Below are 22445 nucleotides of genomic sequence, written 5' to 3'. Positions count from 1 at the left end.
TAAAGAGGCCTATGTTTCATGAAAGTGGTGTACTAAGTCGTGCTTAAGAGCTGGACAGCGTTAGTTGCTGAAGCACCCTCTGGTATCTTGAAGCAAGAGAAAAGAGAAGATGAGAAATTTGTAATTAAACGGGCCAAGGTATCTATGAGGGTCTCTTGCACGAACGTCTGGAAAATTAAAGGGGGGAATCTTACACAAAGTAAGAAGTTTAAACAGAAGCTGTTGTTTGAAGCAACACACAAAGATAATCTAGAGGAAGATGGACTAGGAATGGTTAGGAATTGATGAAATCTTGCTTAAACCTTTGCTTCAGGATTTCTCAGGGACTAGTATGTTCAGGGCTTCTTGGGGGGCATGGGTAAGCACCAGCACGGAGTACCAGCACCTCTTGGGCATTTGGGACTTGGGCTGAGAGAGAAGAACATGATGAGAACCAACATCTATTTGTTTAGGGGGGAAGCACTGATTAAGATCAATGCGATTTAATTTATTCATAAACGATCTGGAATCCCGGGTGACCAACAAAGGAGCCAAGTTTGCAGCTGACAGCAAATTATTCAGGATGGTGAAAAGCACAGCAGATTGGGAAGCCCACGAGAAGGATCTCTCCGAACTACATAAGCGGGTGATAACTTGATGAAAATGTCAACTCAGTTTCTGGTCAAGGTCGGGGAGCTAATTTGTGCTGGAAGTAAATGACTTTATGCTGTCTCTTAGTCTTAGAGGGGTACTACGAGAGACATAGAAAGGACCTGGGCATCCTCCATTCCACTGAGGCTAGCCCTTTGAAGTTTGGATTGCTCTTACGGGCTTCCTTCCTTCTGGCTTCACTTTCTCCTCTCTCTTCGCCATCTCACAGCCATGACGGCAGGACTTGTGTGCAATTCTCATCGCTAGACCTCAAAAAGATTATTGTAGTGCTGGAAAGGGACAATTAAATGATCAAGGGATTCTTCAAGGAAAAGCTTGGATTTAGAGAAAGGGCAATAAAGGGTGCAATTCTAAGAGTATTCCAGAAGATCTCACTGAATGAAGTGGGATTTACCTTTGAGTAGATCATAGGGTTGCCAGCTCCAGGTTGGGAAATTCCTGGAGATTTGAGGAGAGGAGCTTGGGGAGGACAGGATTTGAGGAAGGGAGGGACCTCAGCTGGGTATAAGGCCATGCAGTCCATCCACTTTCTTCAGGGGAACCATCTCTGTGGCCTGGAGAACAGTTGTAATTCTGGGAGAGCTCCAGCCATCACCTGGAGGTTGGCAACCTTAGCATACCAGCTTACGATTGCTCCTTTCATGATGACAAGATAGAGGTTCACAAACCTATGCTTGGGTGGAGCAAGTGGATAGAGACTCCCCCCCCCATCTTTCCCATGACATTTACTGTTATGAAAACGGGTTCCTGTGATGTTAAAATAATACAAATTTATTTGCTGGAACGGATGCCTAGATCTCCAGCTGCATTAAAAGAGCCGTATGCCAGTTTTGGTGTGATGCACAATCTGGGAAAAACCAGGCCAAAGGCACCGAAGCATTCACTAGTTGTCACCTTTCCTCTGGTGGAAAATATTGGGTTTTAGTTAAGGCACATTAACTAAACAAACTGCACGCAGAAAGCTCTCATCCAGGTTAAGAGAACCAATAACTGTGTATTTATCTAAAGAAATATATTTACATAAGTTTAGTGGAGAGAAAGAACTAGTAACTGATCTAACTAGCTAGGATGGCTTTAGATAGAAAGTAGGCCATCTCTTTCCGGAGGAGACACCCTGCTGCCTCTCCTGGTGCATGCAGGGAAGAAGAGAGAGAGGAGGGAGAGAGAAGGGAAGGAAGTTCCCCTGGCAGGAAGGAGACTGTTAGCAGCCTATCTATCTAATTGACTCTATGGTTGTCGCCTTCCTTCTTCTCTACTGGCAGTCCTAAAGGCCTGACCAAGAGACACCGCCGGTCCCTTCTTCTAACAGAAAATCCTCTAAGGGACCAACAGCCAAAATTGCCCCAGCACCAAACTGGGAGGACAGAATCCAGCAAGCTTCTAATCAATACCTGCAAATATTATTGGTGAACGGTTTTGGTGGCGGGAACTAAAGCGCAATCCCCAAAGTTGTTCCGGGTTCTAATGGGGAAACACCCATTCTGCAATCGCACAAAAGGGGCGTGTGGTGGCAAGTCGCTCAACAGTTTGCTGCCATGCCGGGTCCCACTCTTATCCTCCTTCAAAGGCCAAAACAGTTTCCCTTTTACTGACGGAAACCAAAGCTGTGATGGTTGCCAAGCAACAGCTATTAAGTTTTTTAATCTCTATATACAACCCGGGGTGGGGGGTGGGGAAAGGTTTCATGAAATAATAAGTCAATTTTTAAGAGTTTTTTAAATGGTGCAAAGTGCAAAGACAATTGTTAATTAATACAAAATCATGAAATTAAACTGGTAAAAGGCAAAGTTCATATGGTAGAGTCCAACTGGTGAAGACCACACCGTTAACAATTTTTCTTTTTTTCATTAACAGATTCAGTGGCATCGACCACCGGATTGTGTAGAAGAACCTGAGCTGAACGTTCCTTCAAACATACAACCTTTGCTAGCAGATTTCCAATTCCCGTTTCGTACTCTTACCGCCTCACAGGCATGGTTTTCAAAGATGGTCACCAAACCCAATTCACACACATCACTCAGTTGGCAAACGATGGAATCATACCCCCCCCCACACACACACACTTTACTTTTTTTAGATTTCCGATTTTTCTGCAAACCTGGGGCTTTGTTCTGGTTTGTGGAAAGATCTGTTTGTTCATGGTTCCAATAACCAAACTGAAGTATCCATGGATCTGGCCATGTTAAAGATTACATACATTGATATGAGTTGCGGGGAGTGATATACAGGGCTCATTTTGAGGGGGAACGCGCAGGAACGCAGTTCCGGTAGTTCTCCAAAGAGGTCACATGTCAGGTGGCCCCGCCCACCTGATTTCTGGCCATTTTGGGCCCGTTTCGGTCTGGATTTGGCCCAAAATGTCCAGGATCGGGTCTAAAACAGCCAGGATTGGTCCCAAAACGGCCAGGATCGGGCTTGTGACAGGTGGTGGATCACTCTCCCGCTCAGCAGCAGCCCAATTCTGACCATTTTGGGCCCCTTTTCGGCCATTTTCAGCCCCTTTTTGCCATTTTGGGTACAATTTTGGCCCTGAATGGCCAGGATTTGGTCCAAAACAGCCAGGATAGGTGAGGTCAAGGGGTGTGGCATATGCAAATCAGTTATGCTAATGACACACTTCCGTTGGTGTCAAGGGGTGTGGCATATGCTAATGAGTTGTGCTAATGAGTTATGCTAATGAGTTCCTGAAGCTCTTTTTCTATGAAATGACCCCTGGTGATACAGTACTACAGTAAGTGCAGTGGGAAACCAATGTTTTAATTTTCTTTCTGGTCAACTCGGGAAAAACATTTCATCGGCGGGTCCTAGTGTGGCATTGCCTCTCTTCCTGCAATATTTTCTTAATTTGTAAGGTTGTTTTAAAAAAATCCCCAGGTTCATCTGTTCTAAATTATTTAAAATGTTTTTTTTTTAAACCAGGGGTTCCCAACATGGTACCCGTTGGCATCATGGCACCTTTACTGGTGCCTGCCATGTGTTTTTAGAGGGTGGGGGGGTCAGATGGGGCTTTGGTAGGCTTGCCAGCCTCCAGGTGGTGGCTGGAGATCTCCCGGAATTACAGCTGACCCCCAGGCAACAGAGATCAGTTCCCCTGGAGAGAACGGCTGCTTTGAAGGGAGAACTCTATGGAATTGTACTTCCAAAACAAAGTTCAAGAAGAACACAGAAATCTGTATGTGTTTCTTTTATGGTGTTTAAAAATGATATAATCTATGCCCCTCTGTTGTTTCTGGGTTGTTTTTTTTCGTCTAAGGAACTAATAAAGCTCCCCGTACGTTGTGCCTCATTGAGACCTTCCTATCCTGAAATCTCTCCAAATTTTAATTTTTTCCAGATATTTTTAATAAGCAGTGTTCCAACTGTATACAGGGAGGGACTTGGCTCTGGGTTCGGGTGAGACAGGTACCTGATGACTCCTGGATAACACTCTGAGACCAAAGGATGCACGAGCAGGTTTGCGCTGCGCCGGTTCTGCAGGAAGGGATCCGGAGTCCGGAGCAAACTTCGCATTCCCAAGAAACTTGTTTTTAGAAGTCCTTATGCTTATTATGAATTATTTGAACATAAGAGTAAAACACAATTTAAAAAACAGAACCAGCCTTGCAACCTGTTTTATCCAGCAGCAATACCGCCGCCAATTTCATTTAGGAGGATTTCACTCTGAACATTTCTGAAGTTAAACAGCAACCCCGTATTGGCATTGGCACAAACACATAATGGGCATTGTGTTGCCTCCTGTTTGCCAACTGGAGAGGCTTCAAAGCACCAGGAAGCATGCCACCTTCCAAGGGTGGTACACAGTAAAACTTTTTTTTTAAAAAAAATGTTGTATCAAGAGGGCTAGAAACTTGCTTGGTTTTTGTTTTAAATCAAAGTGGAATCCCCCAAATACCTGGGCTGGGTTTTTTCGTTCATGCTGGATTCTCATCTGTATCTTTTAACGTATTGCTTTTCTTTTATAAGCTGCCTCGGGCAGAGGCGGCCTAAACGTTTTTCTCAACCAGATAAAATCAACCCGCTGGTTTTGGGGCGTGAGTTCTAATTCCGCCGGGCGCAGCCAAAGGCGGCCAGCAGCTTGGAGGCTGGGCTCTTCCTCCCGAGTTCTCCCGGCCGGCGGACCGGACGCTGCGCGCCTTCTCGCCGGGACCTGCCCGCGGCGCTTTGGGATCGGCGAGGGAAGAACGAGGCACCGCCGGCGGCCAGATCTGCCGGGCTCCGGAGCAGACGCCGGGTGGGAGGAGGAGGAGGAGGAGGGTAGGTGAGGTCGGCGCCTCTCCGCCTCCCCACGCCGAGCGGATCCATCCAGACGGCACTGCCTGCCCGGGGAGGGCAGATCGGGAGAGGCGAGTTGGCAAAGGTGCAGCCAGCCAGCCGGCACGCCTCGCCTCGCCTCGCCTCTTCCCGGGCAGGGCTCCTCCAGGCGGCGGCCGCGCTCACCTGCTCCCGCCGTGGGGCAGAGATCGTGCCCGGCCGGCGCCCCGCTCCCTCTGCAGGCTCCATCTGCGCGCCTTTGGGCTGCGGCGCAGGATCGCGGCGGCTGGGCTGGGCTGGGCTGGCCATGCCGGGGCTCCGCCGCGCCCGGCTGCTCACCCTGCTGCTGCTCGGGGCGCTGCTGAGCGCGGATCTCTACTTCCACCTCTGGCCCCGAGTGCGGCAGCGCCTGGCCGCGGGCGAGGCGGGCGGCTGCTCCTGCCCCGCGGAGGCCGCGCCCGGCTCCAGGGAGAGCGCGGCGAAGGACGCGGCGGCGGCGGCGGCGGCGGCGAGCAGCCCGGCCGGCCGCTCCAAGCTGCAGAGGCTCTTCGCGCACCCGCTCTACGGCGCCCCCGAGCGGCCGGCCGAGAAGCTGCTGGGTGGCGGGCAGGAGGCGCTGCGCTATTGCCGCCGGAAAGTGGCCCGCTGGAACAGGTGCGAACGGCGCGGCGGCGGGGCGGCGCGGCGCCGGAGGGTCGTCCGGGTAGAGAGGCTGCGGGGCGCTCGCTCGTTCGCTCGCCCGGCCTTGCCGCCTGCTCTGGTTGGCTCTTGGCGTTTGTGGATGGAAAGGCTGGTTTTTAAGCAACCTGGATGGGTCGCCGTGTTCGTCTGTGTGTAGCAGAAAAGAGAAAGAGGCTAGTAACTCCTATAAGACCCACAAAAGTTGTGGTAGGGTATGAGCTTTCCTGAGCCACAGCTCGCGTCTTCAGAAAGCGCCTACCCTACCACAAATGTTGTCAGTCTAATAGGTGCCACTGGACTCTTGCTCTTTTCCAGGGCTTTTTTTCTGGGAAAAGAGGAGGTGGAACTCAGTGGTGGAACTCAGGGCCACACAGTGATGTCACTTTGGGCCAGCTGGAACAGGGGGGGAGTTTTTTAAAGTTTAAATTGCCCTCTGTGAAAATGGTCACATGGCCAGTGGCCCCGCCCCCTGATCTCCAGTAGCGCAGGGGGCGATCTCAACTCCCCTCTGTCTGGAGATCAGGGGGCGGGGCCACCGGCCATGTGACCATTTTCAAGGGGTGCTGGAACTCCATTCCGCTGCGTTCCCGCTGAAAAAAAGCCGTGCTCTTTTCTACTGTTTAAAACAGCCACGAAGGCTCCTTTTGTTCAACAGTGAAACGGCATTTTATTTGAACTGATGCCTGCACACAAGACTTTTGCAAAGTACGAACGTTTCATTTGAACTCGGTTGCTTGCCGCCTGGAGAGCCCTTTTGGCTGAGATTATTTTATGATTTTTAAAAATCCATTTTGGCTATACCCAAGTCGTCGCCTTTCCTGTAATCTGGGAGCCGGGATTTCTTAGGCTGCAATCCTATGGCTGCCTACCTTGAAAATTCTATCGAACACCGTATCAGACCCCACTTCACCTCTCACCTTTAGCATCAGAAGGGCTATTGAGTCAACTCTTAAGTGTGAGTTGATGTAAGAGCCAAGCCCTGTGCCTAAAATGCTGTATTTTAATATTTATTCCGCCAATCGAGAAATTTTACTGTATATGGAATAGTGTTTTAATGTTTATCACTTTTTTATTGTTTTTAAACTGTATGTTACAAATTGTATGCTGTTACACCACCCTGAGGAGGAGGTCTAGAAATGCAATAAATAATAATAATAACAACAACAACAACAACAACGCCAGTCCTAAGTAGAGTTACTCCAGTCTAAGTCCACTGATTTTATTGGGCTTAGACTGGAGTAACTCTTTTTAGGATTGTACTGTTAGCCCTTGTAGACCACTATTATTATCTACTCTAAGTGGCAGCAGATCTCCAAGGTCTCCAGTAAGGCAAGCTCTTTCTCAGTCCTGGAACTTGCTTCCCCCCCACCCCCACCCCCACCCCCCGGCTGATCAGTCTGCTGTTCGAGGCACAAGAGCAAGCTGTGCTGGTTTTTTTCTGGCTCATTTGGTTACCCTGCCAACATGCTAGAAAGGCAAAGGTGGGGAAATAAATTGTTCTGATGTTGAGCTTCAGTGCAAAGTCTTTATTTCGTTCTGGAGGAGTTAGCCATGTTAGTCTGTAGTTGCAAAACACTAAAGAGTTCAGTAGCGCCTTTAAGACGAACCAACTTTATTGTAGCACAAGCTTTTGAGAAGCACAGCTTTCTTCGTCAGATTGCATCTGACGAAGAGAGCTGTGGTTCTTGAAAGCTTATGCTACAATCAAATTGGTTTGTCTTAAAGGTGCTACTGGACTCTTCTTTATTTAGGTCTTTATGCTTGGTTGTTCTCTCCAATAGAATGCAAAGTACTTTACAACATCATTTCCCCCTCCTCCACTTTATTGTTTATTTATTTACGTTACCTCTTTCTCCCCCAGGGGGTGCCAAAGCAGCTTCTATCATTCTCTCCTCCATTTTATCCTTATAACAACTCTGTGAGAAGGTTGGGCTGAGAGTTGTGTGACTGGCCCAGGGAGATCCTCCCCCACACTCTAACCACTACAACACACTAGTTCTTTTATTTTGTCCTCACAACAGCAATGCTGTGAGGTGAATTTTGCTGAAGGAAAGTTAATGGACCAAGGTCAGCCCGTGAGCTTCCATGGGTAGAGTGAAGGCGAGTTCCCCAGATTCTAGTTTAACGCTTTAACCACTGCGCAACACTTTCTATTCTTAATTTCAGTGGGATAAAACTGAGGGCCAAGCTACAAGTGATGCCTGACACAGGTTGGACACTTGTCAGCTTCCCTCAAGTTTTGATGGGAAATGTAGGCGTCCTGGTCTTGCAGCTTGGCTCTCCAACTGCTGTCCAATGGACTTTTCAACTGTCACTTGTCCAACATTCTGCCAAGCTGCCTACATTTCCCATCAAAACTGGAGGGAAGCTGACAAGTGTCCAACCTGTGTCATTCATTACTTGTAGTTTGGCCCTGACTCTCCTCAGTCATCTTGTTCTTGGCAGCTGCTTCCCATGTGCCGCTTCATTTTGGTGTTTTTTACACAGGGACAAGTTTGTACAGTTTCCCCACTGCTGCTGTAGTTGCGGTTGCAGTTCAGTGGCATTGGGGCTTCCGTGTAGCAGGTTTTCTCATAGTTGCCCTGCCGCAGTCCCCCAACAGCTGCCAACCCTCTTCCACACCACCGTAGCTTTTCATTTTTTTTTTCAAATCAGCATTTGACTATCTTAAGGACATCCTAACAATCTGTGTATCAAGCTCAGCTTCCATTTATAAAAAGTAAGTCTTTAGCCCTTTCTTTGCAGAGATATAAGGGGAAAGGTATTTCTCTACAACAACAGGGGCTAGATACTTCCTTTTTTAAAAAATGAAAGCTGTGTGTTCAGAGAACACAGATTCAGATACACAGGTTATTATAACATCCTAAAGATATTTAATTGCTGATTTTTAAAAAAATTAATGGAGAGGGGAAGAAGTGGCTGCTGCAGGGATCGGGACAATGGCTGCCACGTGGATGACCCAAACTTTCCCACCCAACTTCATGTGGGCAGATCCAAACTTTCCCACTCACACAGCCCCCATGCAGGCATTGCTGCAATCTTTTGCAAAACTTAGCAGCAAAGCAGATTTGGGAAAGTCCAGGAAAACCCAGGTTGGTGCACAAATGCATCACAGTTCTGTGAGGAAACACAAAAAAAAAATCCACTTCCGAACTCCACTGAACCTGGGGGCAAATAACTGGTGGAGAAACAGACTTAGAAGCTGTGTTCCTGATGGTGGAATTTGTGATCACCCTCAAGGTGAGATTGAATTGTCTAGGGAAAGAAAGGCTTAGCTGCTGATCTTCACAGGTCAGGTGCCTGGATTGTATTGGACTGTATCTTAAGGGCAACTCGACTTCAGGAAATAATCAAGATAGCAGCTCGTATTGTCAGCTAAGTTCCCATCTCTAAACCCTCACAAAATGCTCACCTGAGTGAGCAGCGTAAGAAGGGTAGCTAGAACCAAAATATGATTAAGACATCATAAACAGTCAGACATTAAAAAACCAGCTGATATAATCTACAGTATAAACAGTATTAAATCCACCAGAGTAATATCCTCCAAAGAATTCAGTAGGGGAAGGAAAACAAACAAAACAAATGACAAATATAACAAATGAATCCAAACCTTGGGTGAACAAGAATTATTTGACTGGGCTCCTAAGGCTTGGGAGGTCCAGCACCAGGCAAATAAAGAAGTCCCGTAGCCGAGATGGCACTACCCCAAAAGCCCTAAAAGTGGGAGTACCCAGAGCACATCCTCTGCAAACAGATCTTAATTGTTGAGCAGACTTATAAGATCAAGCATGCTTTTTAATAACTTGGGCAATTTAGGGCTTTATCAGCGCAATCCAGTGCAGATTCATTGAAATAAAATGTGCACTTCAAATAGTGCCCAGAAGTAAATAGAATCCTACACAGTTCTTTCAAAAGAATTTTTAGTTAGGCTGCTCTGACTATATAGGGACATTTGTACATTCCAAACAGGGAACACTGGTCCAAACATACTTAATGCTGCATAACGTGAGTCAGTCTTGCTAAATGAAAATCCTTTATGCTTCTTTCCTATAGTAACTTCATAAGCTACTTGGAAACCATCGGGCCGTCTCAGAGGTCCAGAGAGGCCTTTGCCACTTCCAATTTTTGAGGCCCCTAGGTATAATGCAAATAAAAAATGGCACGTGAGCGCAAAAAAGGTACCCAAAAAAGATTGAGTCATAATTATGATTTTTTTTTAAAAAAAGTGCTTTTCTAGGGTTTTTTAGACATCCCTCCCCTTGTGCTTGAGGCCAATCCTGCCCCGCATTGGTCCTGGAAACCATTTGATCCTATCCTTGAAGTCGGGTTGCCAATTCCAGGTTGGGAAATTCCTGGAGATTTGGGCTGGGGAGGCTGGGGAGGGTGGGGTTTGAAAGAGGAGGGACCTCAGCGGGGTATAATGCCCTAGAGTCCACCCTCCAAAGCAGCCATTTTCTCTAGGGGAACGGTCATCTGGAGATCAGCTGTAACTCCGGGAGATCTCCGGGCCCAACTTGGAGGCTGAGTAACAGAAGGCAAAAGCCCCCCGAAGCAAACAATCAACCAAAATTAACAAAATAATTTTAAATATGAAGTGCTTCCAACATGCAAAGTAATATCAGTGCAAACAAATATAAATATATACAGATACTTATTTTTGCAGTGCCCAATGTCGGGATCACAAAACTCATACAGAAACAATATACAGTCAGACATTTGACGTTCCACTCAACATGACAATAATGTCTAGATGCTAGGAACGAGTTCATGAAAATGTAGAAGCCTGCAGCGGTTCAGCTGATACAGGACAGTGTAGTTCAGTCCAGAAAGCCTCGCCAACGGGTTTCGCCAGGATGTCAAAAAATCCATCCCGTTTTGCATTAATAGCTTCTTCACAGGCAATATAATAATAATAAGCCAAGTCAATTTCATACCACCATTAACCTCTGTATCGGACGAACTAGCGCTAGTTCGTCCGATACAGAGGTTAATGGTGGTATGAAACTCGTTCCTAGCATCTAGACATTATTGTTATGTTGAGTGGAACGTTAAAGGTCTGACTGTATATTGTTTCTATATGATATTTGTGATCCCAACATTGGGCACTGCAAAAATCTGTATCAGTATATATTTATATTTATATTTGCTTACACTGATACTACTTTGCATGTTGGAAGCACTTTATATTTTAAATTATTTTGTTAATTTTGGTTGATTGTTTGCTTCAGGGGGCTTTTGCCTTCTGTTACTCAGTATGTGCCCTGAAGTAGCTCTTGTCTGGTTGGTCCCACTTGGAGGCTGGCAACTCTACCCCAAAGGGCTCATATTTCTCCTTAAGTAGTTGAGGATTAGGTCTAAGGTCCCTACCAGCAGGAGTCTCGGTGGTAATCAGAATTCTACACTGGCAAAAACAGCTTTTAAAAATGGACAGTTGCAAGAGACTGTCCTCTTGGGTACAGCAAGTATCGAATCATGCCTTTTTCCGAATACAGCTCTCTCTGTATTCCTCTGACTTACTGCCATTTCACCACCACCATGAGGTGCACTAATAATCTGTATAGGGATGCCAGACACCCCACCCCTGCTTACCTGGCCAGCGGGGGAGAGCACGCCTTCTGTGCATGCTCCCCTGCGGCACTGCGTGCTCCCGTGTGCTACTGCCGCCTGGATCAGACCCGTTTTGGTCCGGATCAGGGCTGCTGCATAGCATGGGAGCACTCCTGCCCTCCACAGGGGCCCAAAACGCTCCCGTTTCGGCATTTCAGGCCTGTTTTGGCACAGATTGGGCCCGTTTTGAGCCGCTGTGGAGCACAGGAGCGCTCCTGCGCTCCACAGTGGCCCAAAACATGCTCATTTTTGTCTGGATCGGGCCTGTTTCGGGCCTGAAATGAGCCTGATCTGAGCTGAAACAGGCGCATTTTGGACCCCTGCGGAGTGTGGGTGCGCGCCCACAGGGCTGCGTTATCACTTCCCGAAAGTGACATCATCACGCTTGCGGGGGCGCACGCACACTTTGCACGCATGCACCCCCACACATACCAAAACAGGCAAGTGCCAGGCCCCAATCCCCCGCCAGGAGGTTGAGGGGGCTTGGCAACCCTAAATCTGTACAGAAGCCAATATCAGATGAAATAAGAGCCGGGAGCTTGTGTTGTTATTTAAAGTGCATGTGACTCTGCTGTTAAAATTAAGTCCACAAAAGTCATTTGCTCAGCGTGTGTGTGTGTGTGGGGGGATTCACTAGCCTGCCTGCTAAAAACCTGGAGGGGAAAAAGCCCAACCCCTTTAACAAGATGTTACTTAACAGGTAAATGTAATTTGCCTCCATGCTGTGAAAAGTTTCAGCTGCCCATTTCCACACAGTAGGCCTCTATTAAAGGGACAGGGCTTTTTTTTCCTCCTCTAGGCCTATTGGCAACCTGACCTAAAGGAAAGACCTAGCTTTTGTAAGCTTTTCTTCCTGGTCACCTGAGGAAGGGTCTTTCTTGCTTCAAGTGGCCAGCCAAGGTGGCCAGTTATAAAACAGAGAAGTTAGCCGTGTTAGTCTGTGGTATGGACTCTTTTTGATTTTGCTACCACAGTTATAAAACAGAATGCAATAAAAAGGGGCAATCGCCTTATGACAGAATAGGTGTGAAGCGCGCTAAGGAGTCATATAAATGCGAAGGATGATTAAGTATCCATTTGTACATTTACGGTGACCTGGAATTGAACTGACCCAGTGGCAGACCTACATTTTTGGGACTCTGAAGCTTGAACTGTTATGGGGGCCCCTTCTCAACCAGCAACAATAGGGCAGCAGCTGGGGGGGTTGGGTGCAAGCCTCCAAGAAAATTTTGAAATGTGACCCATTACAGGGATGTTTTGAGTTCATAGGAAACGGGTATTAGAGAGCATATTCTAAGGGCAGTATTAAGTACTGCAACCCGTTGGCTAATGATTCTGTCACTAAAATAGCCTTATTTTAATAACAAACACTTAAAAAACCAACTCCATCAATTTTGCTGAAAAATTCACTCATTAAAAAAAAAACTTGCTTTAGGGCCCCTCCAGGATTAAGGGTCCTGAAGCTTAAGCTTCATTCGTTTCGTAGTAGATCTGCCCCTGAGCTGACCCTCCGTCTGTAGATGGTTTCTAGGGGTCCCTTCTCCCAGATCTCATGCACTATTTGACCTACAGATCATATATATCCTGAATGACTAAAACAGCTTTTTACACTTAAGTCTCATCCGCTTTTAGTTGAGAACGAAGCAAGCCTTGCTGACTCCTCTGGCACGTACTTCCCAGGAAGTTTGCAAGAAGTGCAGCCGTAGGCTTTTAAAATGTACACTATACAGATATTTAATGAGGGGCAAGTAGAAACTGCGTTGGGGAGAGTGTTTAGTCAGTATGTCCTTTCTCAACGCAGCAACGGAGCTTGTTTAGCAACTTACCTGCCGTCTTTCAACCTGGCAGGTCACTTTTATCTTGCAGAAAAAGTCAAGCTGAAAGCTTTGGCACAGAAGCCAAAATGCTTTATCACTAACCTGTCACGGTGCCTGTTTTGTCCTGTCTCTAATAGGTACAGCTTTTGTGTCACACTGAAACACACCAAATGTAGGAGCAAGAGCAGGTGCGAGATCCGGTAGGCAGATCAATGAGAGCTTGTGACCTTGCTCTGGTTCAATGGGATAACTGTATTTCTATTTAAACCACTAAGACGTGACCAGAGAAATAAATAAGCCTGTCACTTATTTGACAGGGCCAATGCCTGAAATTGCTGGAAGTACTTGCTCGAAAGAAGTCCCAATGCCTGCAATGCAATCTCCTGATTACCAGGTTTCCTGTGAGATTCAAACCCCAATATAGAGGGTAAGTTTGGAACTCAGGAGTGGTGGCTCCACCTAGAGGGTCAGGAGAATATCCAAGCAGAATATTTTAACCAATTTATACTTTGAACTCTCAAGAAGCATGTTAATCCCACAGGGGGATCACAAGAATTAAAACAGAATCAGTTTTAAAAGTCAATAACAGCCAAATCCAAATAATCAAAATAACGTAAAATCATAGATGAATAAAGCCAGAAATAAAATAACAAGATCAGTAACACCATTTTTAAAAAACCAATAAAAGACCAATAAAATTAATAAAAATAAAAAATCATAAAATCTTAAAGATGAGCCAATAAAGACCAATAAAATCATAAAGATGAGCCAGAAAACAGGAGAGACTCTGTCTCTTGTAGCCTTATGGGGCTCTCAGAGCAGGTCCTCAGCAGAAAATTTTAGTTGGCAGGCAGGTTCTTGAGGCAGTAGGTAATCCCAGAAAGATACTGGTCCCTGATCACCTAGGAGCAGAGATAGACACGAAACGAACCAAAGTTAGTGATGGAACAGCTGGTTCGTAGGCAAAGAAACGCGCAGTTCGTGGGGTCGCGTTTTTACAAACCAAACGACTTTTTCCTACCGTTCCGTGGCCAGTTCAGGAAGCAGACAGTTTGGCACCATTCAACATATTGCCCAGGCAATGGTGGCCAGTCTTTTGGTTGCCCCAATCAGAGGCCTCCATGCTTGATTGGCAGCTGTCCCTGCCAACTAGAGAGCTCCCATTCTGGCCCATCCAGCCAGGAAAAGGGGGGGAGCGTTAGAATCTCTAAGGCAACTGAAAAGATGGGCCTTCAGTAGCCATGGTAACAACAATCTCTTCTTCCCAAACCGTGTTTGGCAGGTCTTTCGGCCAACCAGAGTGCTCCTGTTTTGCTCAATGTGGGCATTTTATATAAAAAGGAAAGCTCTGTACCTCGTGGTTTCAGTTTCAGCAGAAAGGGAGAGGGAGAGGAGGGCTTGCTGGAACTGGGCCTTTGAGAGAGATTGCTTGGGATCTTTGGCCTGCACTTGTTGCTGGAAAAGGGACTGAAAATCCTCTTTTCTTTTTTCTTGCCTTTTCTTACTGGGGAGGTTTTGGGAAAGGGTGATTTTTCCTCTCTCCCTCCCCCAGCCTAGTCTTAGCTTTTCACCTTCCACCCCCCATCCCCCCAGCCTAGTCTTAGGCCTTTGAGTTGAACTGGGACCTTGCTTGACTGAGTGAGGCCTATTTGCTTTTCTTTTTTTCTTTCTCTGCTTTTTGGTGGGCCTCTTTTCTGGTTTGGTTTGCAGGGGGTTGTGGGTTCCTCCCCCCAGGGAGCCTCACTTTTATTTGCTTTTATTTTTTTCTTTGTCTGCTTTGTGGAGGGCTGAAAACTCTCTGCAAGTTTGGGCTCTCTGAGCATGAAGAGGCCCGTTTTGGGCTCCCATGAATCACGAATCGGTTCGTGAACCGGGTCAAGTTCGTCAAAGTTCGTAGTTCCTGAAACTAGACGAACCACAACCCATGCGGTTCGGTTTTTCCCCAGTTCATGCCATGTCTACTTAGGAATGTCATAATTTTTAAAAAGCCCAACCCTTTTGTGTCTGGGAATAACAACAACAACAGGGCTTAAATACTGCTCTTTTAGACAGATTAGTGCCCCACCCAGAGCGGTGAACAAGTTATTGTTATTATCCCCACAATACAGCTGGGGCTGAGAGGAGTGGCTTACCCAAGGCCACCTGCTGAGCTCATGGCAGTAGTGGGATTCGAAGCAGTAGAGTGCTGATTCGCAGCCGAACCACTTAACTGCTGTGCAGTTCTTTGCAGTGCTGTATTTTGATCTAATTGAACTTTCCAAAGACTTCAAAGGCAGCATTAGGTCAAGCACGTTGCAGGAACTGAGCTTAGAAAAGAGCATAGGTCAGATCCTAGTCATGGAAGGTCTGCAGCTGGCTCCCCAGCTGAACTTGGCCACAGAAGAGGCCTGTCACAGCAGCCCCCCACCCCCCGAGCTTGACAGAAGGTATACATATCTCCAATGATGCCTCAGATCATTTTAATTCTCTTGGAAACTATTATTGGTCTTAGCCATTATGTCCAGTGTGGTGTAGCCATTAAGAATGTTGGGCTAGGATCTGGAAAACCCAGGTTCAAATCCCCACTCTACCGTGGAAACTTGTTGGGTGTTGAGCCAGTCTCACACTCTTTCAGCCTAATTTACCTCACAGGATTGTTGTGAGTAAGCTACTTTAGGTCTCCATTGGGGAGAAAGGCGGGGTATAAATGAAGTAAATAAATTCATAAAGTAATTTTTTTTTTTACAAAAATCATAGAAACAAACACAAAACAAGCAACAGACACTTCAAATGCACCTCTCTGGCTGAATTGCAGCACTGATAAAAATGTATCTGGACCCCACAGAAGGTATATGCTGAGGGTAGGTGATTCGGAGCCAAACAGACTGCAGAAAAAGTGTTAAACGTACAAACACACTCACACACAATGCCCCTTGCTCAAAATAGCACCATCCCCTGGCTGACGGTGGTGTTACTTGTGGTGCGGAGTCTTCAAAAAGACTTTTTAAGAAATCCTAAACTCATCTCCCAGGACTCAAAAGGCCTCTCGGTCGGCTTTTAAAAGCAATAGCTACGTACCAAGAAGAAGGAAAAAAACACACTGGCAAGGACTTAAGCAATTTAATACCTGGAGCAACTGTGAAAAAAGGAAGTGTAAGCAGGAAGAGGCGAGGCAAAGAGTGAAAAGAGAGCGTCTGAACAGAATGCGTTTAGCAGAGGGAATGTCCTGAAGGACACTCATTAACCAATTAGAGCGGCGGAGCAAGAACCACCCAGCCAGTGAGTGGAGATTGTTTTCTGGTGATGGATTGCATTTACTGTGTCAAAAAGCTTGTTTCCATCCCCTCCAGCAAATGGGTTTCACCGAGGCTAGTAGGAATGAGCACTACTGAGTTCAAATAAATATATATTTTTTAAAAACTGTGCAAGAAAAAGGCATGAGCAGTCTTTAGCTAGGGACTGATGGACAAGCATCCACAACATGAAAAGTAACAACAGCGTCTCTGGAAGAGGGTTCTGTGCCAGCGACGGCCCATACAAAAGAGGGGTGGTATTTTTAGACCAACGGAAGTCTTTTGGCTGCCTGATACAAGACTGGATTTGGCTGAGGGTTATTTCCTGATTTCTTCACCAGCCATTTATACACTGCTAAGGAGTCGGTTTTACACTTGGCTCCCAGGCAGCTAAAAGCCAACTGTCCTCTTTGGGTGGCTGTTGGATTTATTTCAGGTACATTTTTCTTTAATAAATACTACCTGGCTCAGGAATTGCCGCCTTTCCCCTAATGGAAGCTTGAATAGCTGCATGGCAGGGCAGAAATCCAGAAAGTGCAACTTTCCCGAGCAGCGGCATACAATAAAGGAGCATATTGAATTTCAGTTTGGTGTGTAACAGTTAGGTAGGACATTTTGGCCACGGAGAAGGTGGCTGTCCTAGTCTGGCCCAGCTAGCCTTCATTCATGACCAAACAGAGCTCAGAGACGAGCTAGGCCTAAAATGTCCTGTCTGTTTAAGCTTTTCATGGCATGGTGGTAAATAATATCACCTAGTGTTTGCTGCAGATCAAACTGATATTAAAAAATAGCTAGAGGGACCAGTTTAAAAGTTGGAAACTCTAGCTAGATCTTGTGATTAATACATTTTTCCCAGCACAGAGAGATGGGAGCAGGAAAATTTTATTGGTGAACTATGTTTGGATCATGCAAACCAGGGCTTTTTTCCAGCTGGAACGCAGTGGAACGGAGTTCTGGCACCTCTTGAAAATGGTCACATGGCCAGTGGCCCCGCCCCCTGATCTCCAGACAGAGGGGAGTTCAGCTCACCCTCTGTGCTGTGGCACGGAGGGCAATCTAAACTTCCCTCTGTCGGGAGATCGGGGGGCGGGGCCACTGGCCATGTGACCGTTTTCGCCGAGGGCAATTTAAACTTTAAAAAACTCCCCCCTTGTTCCAGCTGACCCAAAGTGACACCATTGTGCAGTCTTGAGTGGGGATGTGCACTTCAGGTTTCTTTAACCCGAAGCAAACACAGATCACCCCCGATTCGGGTTGATCTGTGCTCCCCAAATTGGCCCCAGCAGTGCTGCGGCAAGGGAAAAAGGCTTCAAAGAGCTCTCCCGTTTCTCTTCCCTCCCCTATCATCGGGAGGGGGAGGGGGAGAGGAGGGCATCAGGGAAGGGAGTGTGATTGGCTGATACAAAGAGCCAATCGCTGCTATTAATGCTGTTCCCAGAAATCCAAAAACTGAAATCCCTCCCCAAAAATTGGGGTGTGTGATTCTCTGGTGCAATGTTGTATTTTTTTTGAAGGTGGGATAACTTCACCTCTCTGGGGTGAAATTGATCACTCAATTTTCGGCTGTATTAAGGGAAGCTGATCATCAGTTCACTTCTAGTTGCTCACTCACTTGCTTCATACAGTGTTGTGCATTTTTAATCAAATTTTTCTTATTTTCTCTGAAGATAGTCCTCATAGGGAATAATGCGGCTGGGGGACCTTCTTTGGGGGGCCATAACATGGCTCCCCAAAGTCCAATCTCCCTGAAACTTGGGTGGTCGTGGAAGGAGGGTTGGAAGAGGGTCCCCTGCAAGTTCGGTGTTATTAGGGAAGAAAATGACCCCCCAGGCCCCTGAATAGCCAGGAGCAGTGTTTCCCATTGGAAACAATGGCCAAATCTTCCCTAATAAACCCGAATCGGCTTACCTGAATTTTTTTCCTGTTCTGGGTAAACCAGAAGCAGGAAACCCAAATATTTTGGGGTTGCACATTCCTAATTTTGAGTTCCACCACTTCTTTTCCAGAAAAAAAGCCCTGATGCAAACCATATAAGTTTGGGAGCCCTGCCACGAGTTGCCAGTCTTGTATAGATCTGCCAGCAAATGAATATCAAACTGTCCCCCAAAAAATTGCACTAGTGAAGCAAAAAGAGCAAGTCATGAAATTGCACGTAACAAAAAGGCAAATATAGAATGTCATCCCTTAGTAACTTTGGGTTGGGATCCAAAAGTGTTCTTCCGTCAGCATTGCGGCGGGTCCAGTTCTGGAGTGGCCCTTCTGTTAGAGGAGGAACCATCTTTGCTGATGCCCCTTCCATCGTAGCACCCCACTACTGCTGATGTAGGATCCCTGAGCAGAATTGGGGCGGGGGGCTTGGTGGGATGCAGTGTGAAGGAGAAGGAAGAAAGCTTATTCTGTGTGCATCGGGTCTACTTTTTTGAACCATGGGAAATGCCTCTCCTTCAGATCTGAAAAATGAAGATGCTAGTTTACACTCGGTAAACTGTATTTTTAATTTGTAGCACTTTTTGGCCTTTTCAGCTCCCACAGAAGTGTAGTTGTGACCAGCAGCCTTAGAACTAGGCTGTTGTATGGTTGCCAGCCTCCAGGTAGTGGCTGGAGATCTCCCGGAATTGCAACTGGTCTCCAGGCCAAAGAGATCAGTTCACCTGGAGAAAATGGCTACTTTGGGGGGTGGACTGTTTGGAATTATGCCATGCCAAAGTCCTTTCCCTCCCCAAACCCCACTTTCTCCAGGTTTCTCCAGGTTTCACCCCCCAGATCTCCAGGAATTTCCCAACTTGGAGCTGGCAACCCTAGGTTGTTGTGAGGCAAAGGAGAATGGGGCTTCTGTACTTTCCCCAGCTGGGTAGTAAAGGGAAATTTGGCAAGTTCAGTTGACATGAAGAGGTGAAAGAAGCTGTAGTTGCAGAAATTCTCCTTGCTGTACAGTTAAGATGGTAGAGGAGCACCATCGTCCTTTGCACTGGCTGTTCTCTCTGGAAACGATGAAGGCTTAACATCCCACCTCTAGTAGTCAAATGCAGAGGAATTTTCTGGTGAAGTGAAACCACTCTTCGATGTTTCAGATTGCCCTGAAATAAATTGAACCAATAGCCTTTATTGAGGGACGTGTTTTCATTTCCATAACCGTGTAGAGTTTGCACACAGTTCATCAGGTGTGCTCAAAGCACAGACAGGGCTGTAATTAATCACCATACGAGCTAGGGGAATATTCAAGGCCAGCTAAGTAGCAAGTGTTTAAGCAGCATGAGGTTATGCTGGAGTTCCTGCAAATGGATATTGATTTAGAATTTACAGAAGGACTAATATAGGCCAAGATGTTATGCCATTATCTGGGCCGAAGCTGCCATCTACAAGGAACAAAGTCAGCATGCATAGCTATAATGACAGATGCTTGAGCGCCCAAGGGTCAGAAGCTCCATCTTTGTAAACTACATCTTTCTTCAACTATCTGTGGACTAGGGTTGCCAGCCTCCAGGTAGTGGCTGGAGATCTCCCAGAATTACAACTGGTCTCCAGGCTGCAGAGATCAGTTCGCCTGGAGAAAATGGCTACATTGTGGGGGCGGGGGGTGGAGTGTATGGAATTATGCCATGCCAAGGTCCTTTCCCTCCCCAAACCCCACTTTCTCCAGGTTTCAACCCCCAGATCTCCAGGAATTTCCCAACTTGGAGCTGGCAACCCTACTGTGGACCTTGGTTGTGTTGGATTGTGAATGTATACTTCTTATCCATCAAATTTATTATATGGTCAAAGATCAGCGTAAAAGAAATACTACAAAATTACAGAGTTAAAATTATTAATAAAAATAGCACAACATTAAAATAGTTAATTAAAACAGTAATATAAAAGGGTGGTATTTACATAAACTCCAACAATGAGAGCATTTGATGGATTTTATAGGCTATTGCACAAAATTTTGCAACTGAGGCTGTACTTGTCGGATTTCCATCTTCTAGAAGCAGCCTAGCATATTTTGTATGTTTTTAATATTTAAAAAAATGTATTTTTTAGCTTCTAGGAGCTCTCTCAGCCCCACCCACCTCATAGAGTGTTTGTTGTTGAGTGGATAATAATAGCATACTTTGTAAACCGCTCTGAGTGGGTGTTAAGTCATCCTGAAGGTTGGTATATACATCTATTATTGTTATTGTTATTGTTTACATAATGTGTTCACCAACTTAGCAATAAAGCAAAAATAACTGGCTCTAACAAACAGGAAAATGTATGTGCCTGTTTTAAGAGTTTATGCATATGGAGGGACAGGAATGAGTCTTTGGCAATACTGTTTGTAGTCCTCATTGCACATGGCGTGACCCAGCTCCCACATATCTATACACTGCCCACAAGATCTGTCCACACTTTCTGTAACAGATGGAGTACATGGGCAGGGTGTTCTCACTTGCTAGATATATCCATATAGGCCTCCGAGCACACATTATGTTCTATTTGATGTGGTGGAGAGGCACGTGGGACCCTAAAACTTGCTCCTTTACCCCCAGGGCTTGTAAAACTTACATGCCTAACCGCCACTGTGTGAAGTGATCCTATGTTGTATTAGGGGAGGCAACTGAGCTGCATATTTAGAAGAATTCAAACAGCCGGTGGTCTCGTCGACGTCCAAATCCCAGACATTCCTTAGCAGAAAGACTAAGTTTAATTCCTGGAGATGTTTTGCTCTTCCAGTTCTATAATGCAAAAAACTTGGCAATCATAGCTTGTACTTTTAGAGGCTGGAGGGCATCTGTGGAATTCCAAAATGGAAACAGACATTCCTAGACCAAGTGCATAGAAGGTTCTTTAAGGGGAATTGGATCACACCGTGGATATGATGGTGTTGTCTACTACCAGTGAGAGCTCATTGTGTTGCTAATGCTGAGCGTTTCAGAGAAACTGTTGATATTTGTGTTCTATCATCTGTCCATCCTGGGGGCACAGAAATTCAGGTCTAAAAACATCTTTTTTTCTGTCCCCTTCTGTTAATCTGCCCTTTGCAGCTTGTCTTTTTTGGTTCCTGATCTTATTTACTGCTTCTGTTTTACCCAGGCAAAGCCATTTGCCCTTCTGTGACTTCGTGTTGCATTTTGTTCTTTTGGGGGAACTATTGATTATTCTCCAGCCACTTTGGAATGCAATATACGGCACTCATAAACCCAGGGACTATTCAGAAAACTCTTAACAGGCTGTTCTAACACTAAATTTGTCTCTTTGCCCGAGTGCCAAAATGCAAATAGAACATAGTTGAGCAAGGACATTTTCTTTGTGTACTAAATCCAGTGGACTTAATGAACAAAGTGACATTTGCATTCCATTTTCATTCACCTCCGGGGTAAGAAGGCAAAGATGGAAGGATAGCCTAGAATCTGGGATATGTTGTCTAGTAATCAGGGCTCATTTTGAGGCAGAACGCATCGGAACACAGTTCCGGCAGTTCTCCAAAGAGGTCACATATCAGGTGGCCCCACCCACCTGATTGTCGGCAATTTTGGGCCCGTTTCGGCCAGGATTGGTCCTGAAACAGCCAGGATCAGGCCTCTGACGGGTGGTGGATCGCTCTCCTGTGCAGCAGCAGCCCAATCCTGACCATTTTGGGGCTCTTTTCGGCCATTTTCAGCCTCTTTTTGCCATTTTGGGCCCAGTTTCGGCCCTGAATGGCCAGGATTGGGTCCAAAACAGCCAGGATTGGTGATGTCAGGATTGGTGATTTGCATATGCAAATCAGTTATACTAATGACACACTTCTGGTGATGGCAAGGGGCATAGCATATACTAATGAGTTATGCTAATAAGTTCCTGCAGCTCTTTTTCTACGAAATGACCCCTGCTAGCAATTATGATGTGTCTAAGTCTAATTTTGCATCAGCTACAATGATTCCAAAACAGGATGAGTTTGGGCCTCATCAGTGGTCATCTGACAGCAATGCTGATTCTGTGAACCTGGGCAGATCCTGAGAGGGAGGGCAGAATGGGTTATATCAGTGCTTAGTTCTTGTGGCTTTCTTACATGCACAGGGTAATGTCGATCACCACTTTGGGGTCCGGTAGCAATTTTCTCCTAGCCAGTTTGGCTAGGGATCCTGACAGTGTTTTGCCATCTTCTGGGTATGGGGCAGGGGTCACTGCTGGGACAGTCGGGGTGAGGTGAGGTGGGGAGTAGTTG

General features: G+C 46.2%; 1 protein-coding gene across 1 annotated transcript in view; it reads left to right on the top strand.

Annotated features, from left to right (window-relative positions):
- The first annotated feature begins 4944 nt into the window (after nucleotides 1–4944).
- FAM20A (FAM20A golgi associated secretory pathway pseudokinase) overlaps nucleotides 4945–22445 on the top strand; it is a 90762-nt gene continuing 73261 nt past the window's right edge. The window contains exon 1 of the mRNA XM_054978848.1: nucleotides 4945–5556. Coding sequence (XP_054834823.1) covers nucleotides 5210–5556 — 347 coding nt within the window. The 5' untranslated portion in view covers nucleotides 4945–5209. The remainder of the gene's footprint in view (nucleotides 5557–22445) is intronic.

The sequence above is a fragment of the Eublepharis macularius genome, chromosome 4 (assembly GCF_028583425.1).
Source record: "Eublepharis macularius isolate TG4126 chromosome 4, MPM_Emac_v1.0, whole genome shotgun sequence".
NCBI classification, from domain to species: domain Eukaryota; kingdom Metazoa; phylum Chordata; class Lepidosauria; order Squamata; family Eublepharidae; genus Eublepharis; species Eublepharis macularius.
The sequence above is the reverse complement of the archived record's forward strand: the minus strand, read 5'-3'. Positions and strand labels throughout refer to the sequence as shown.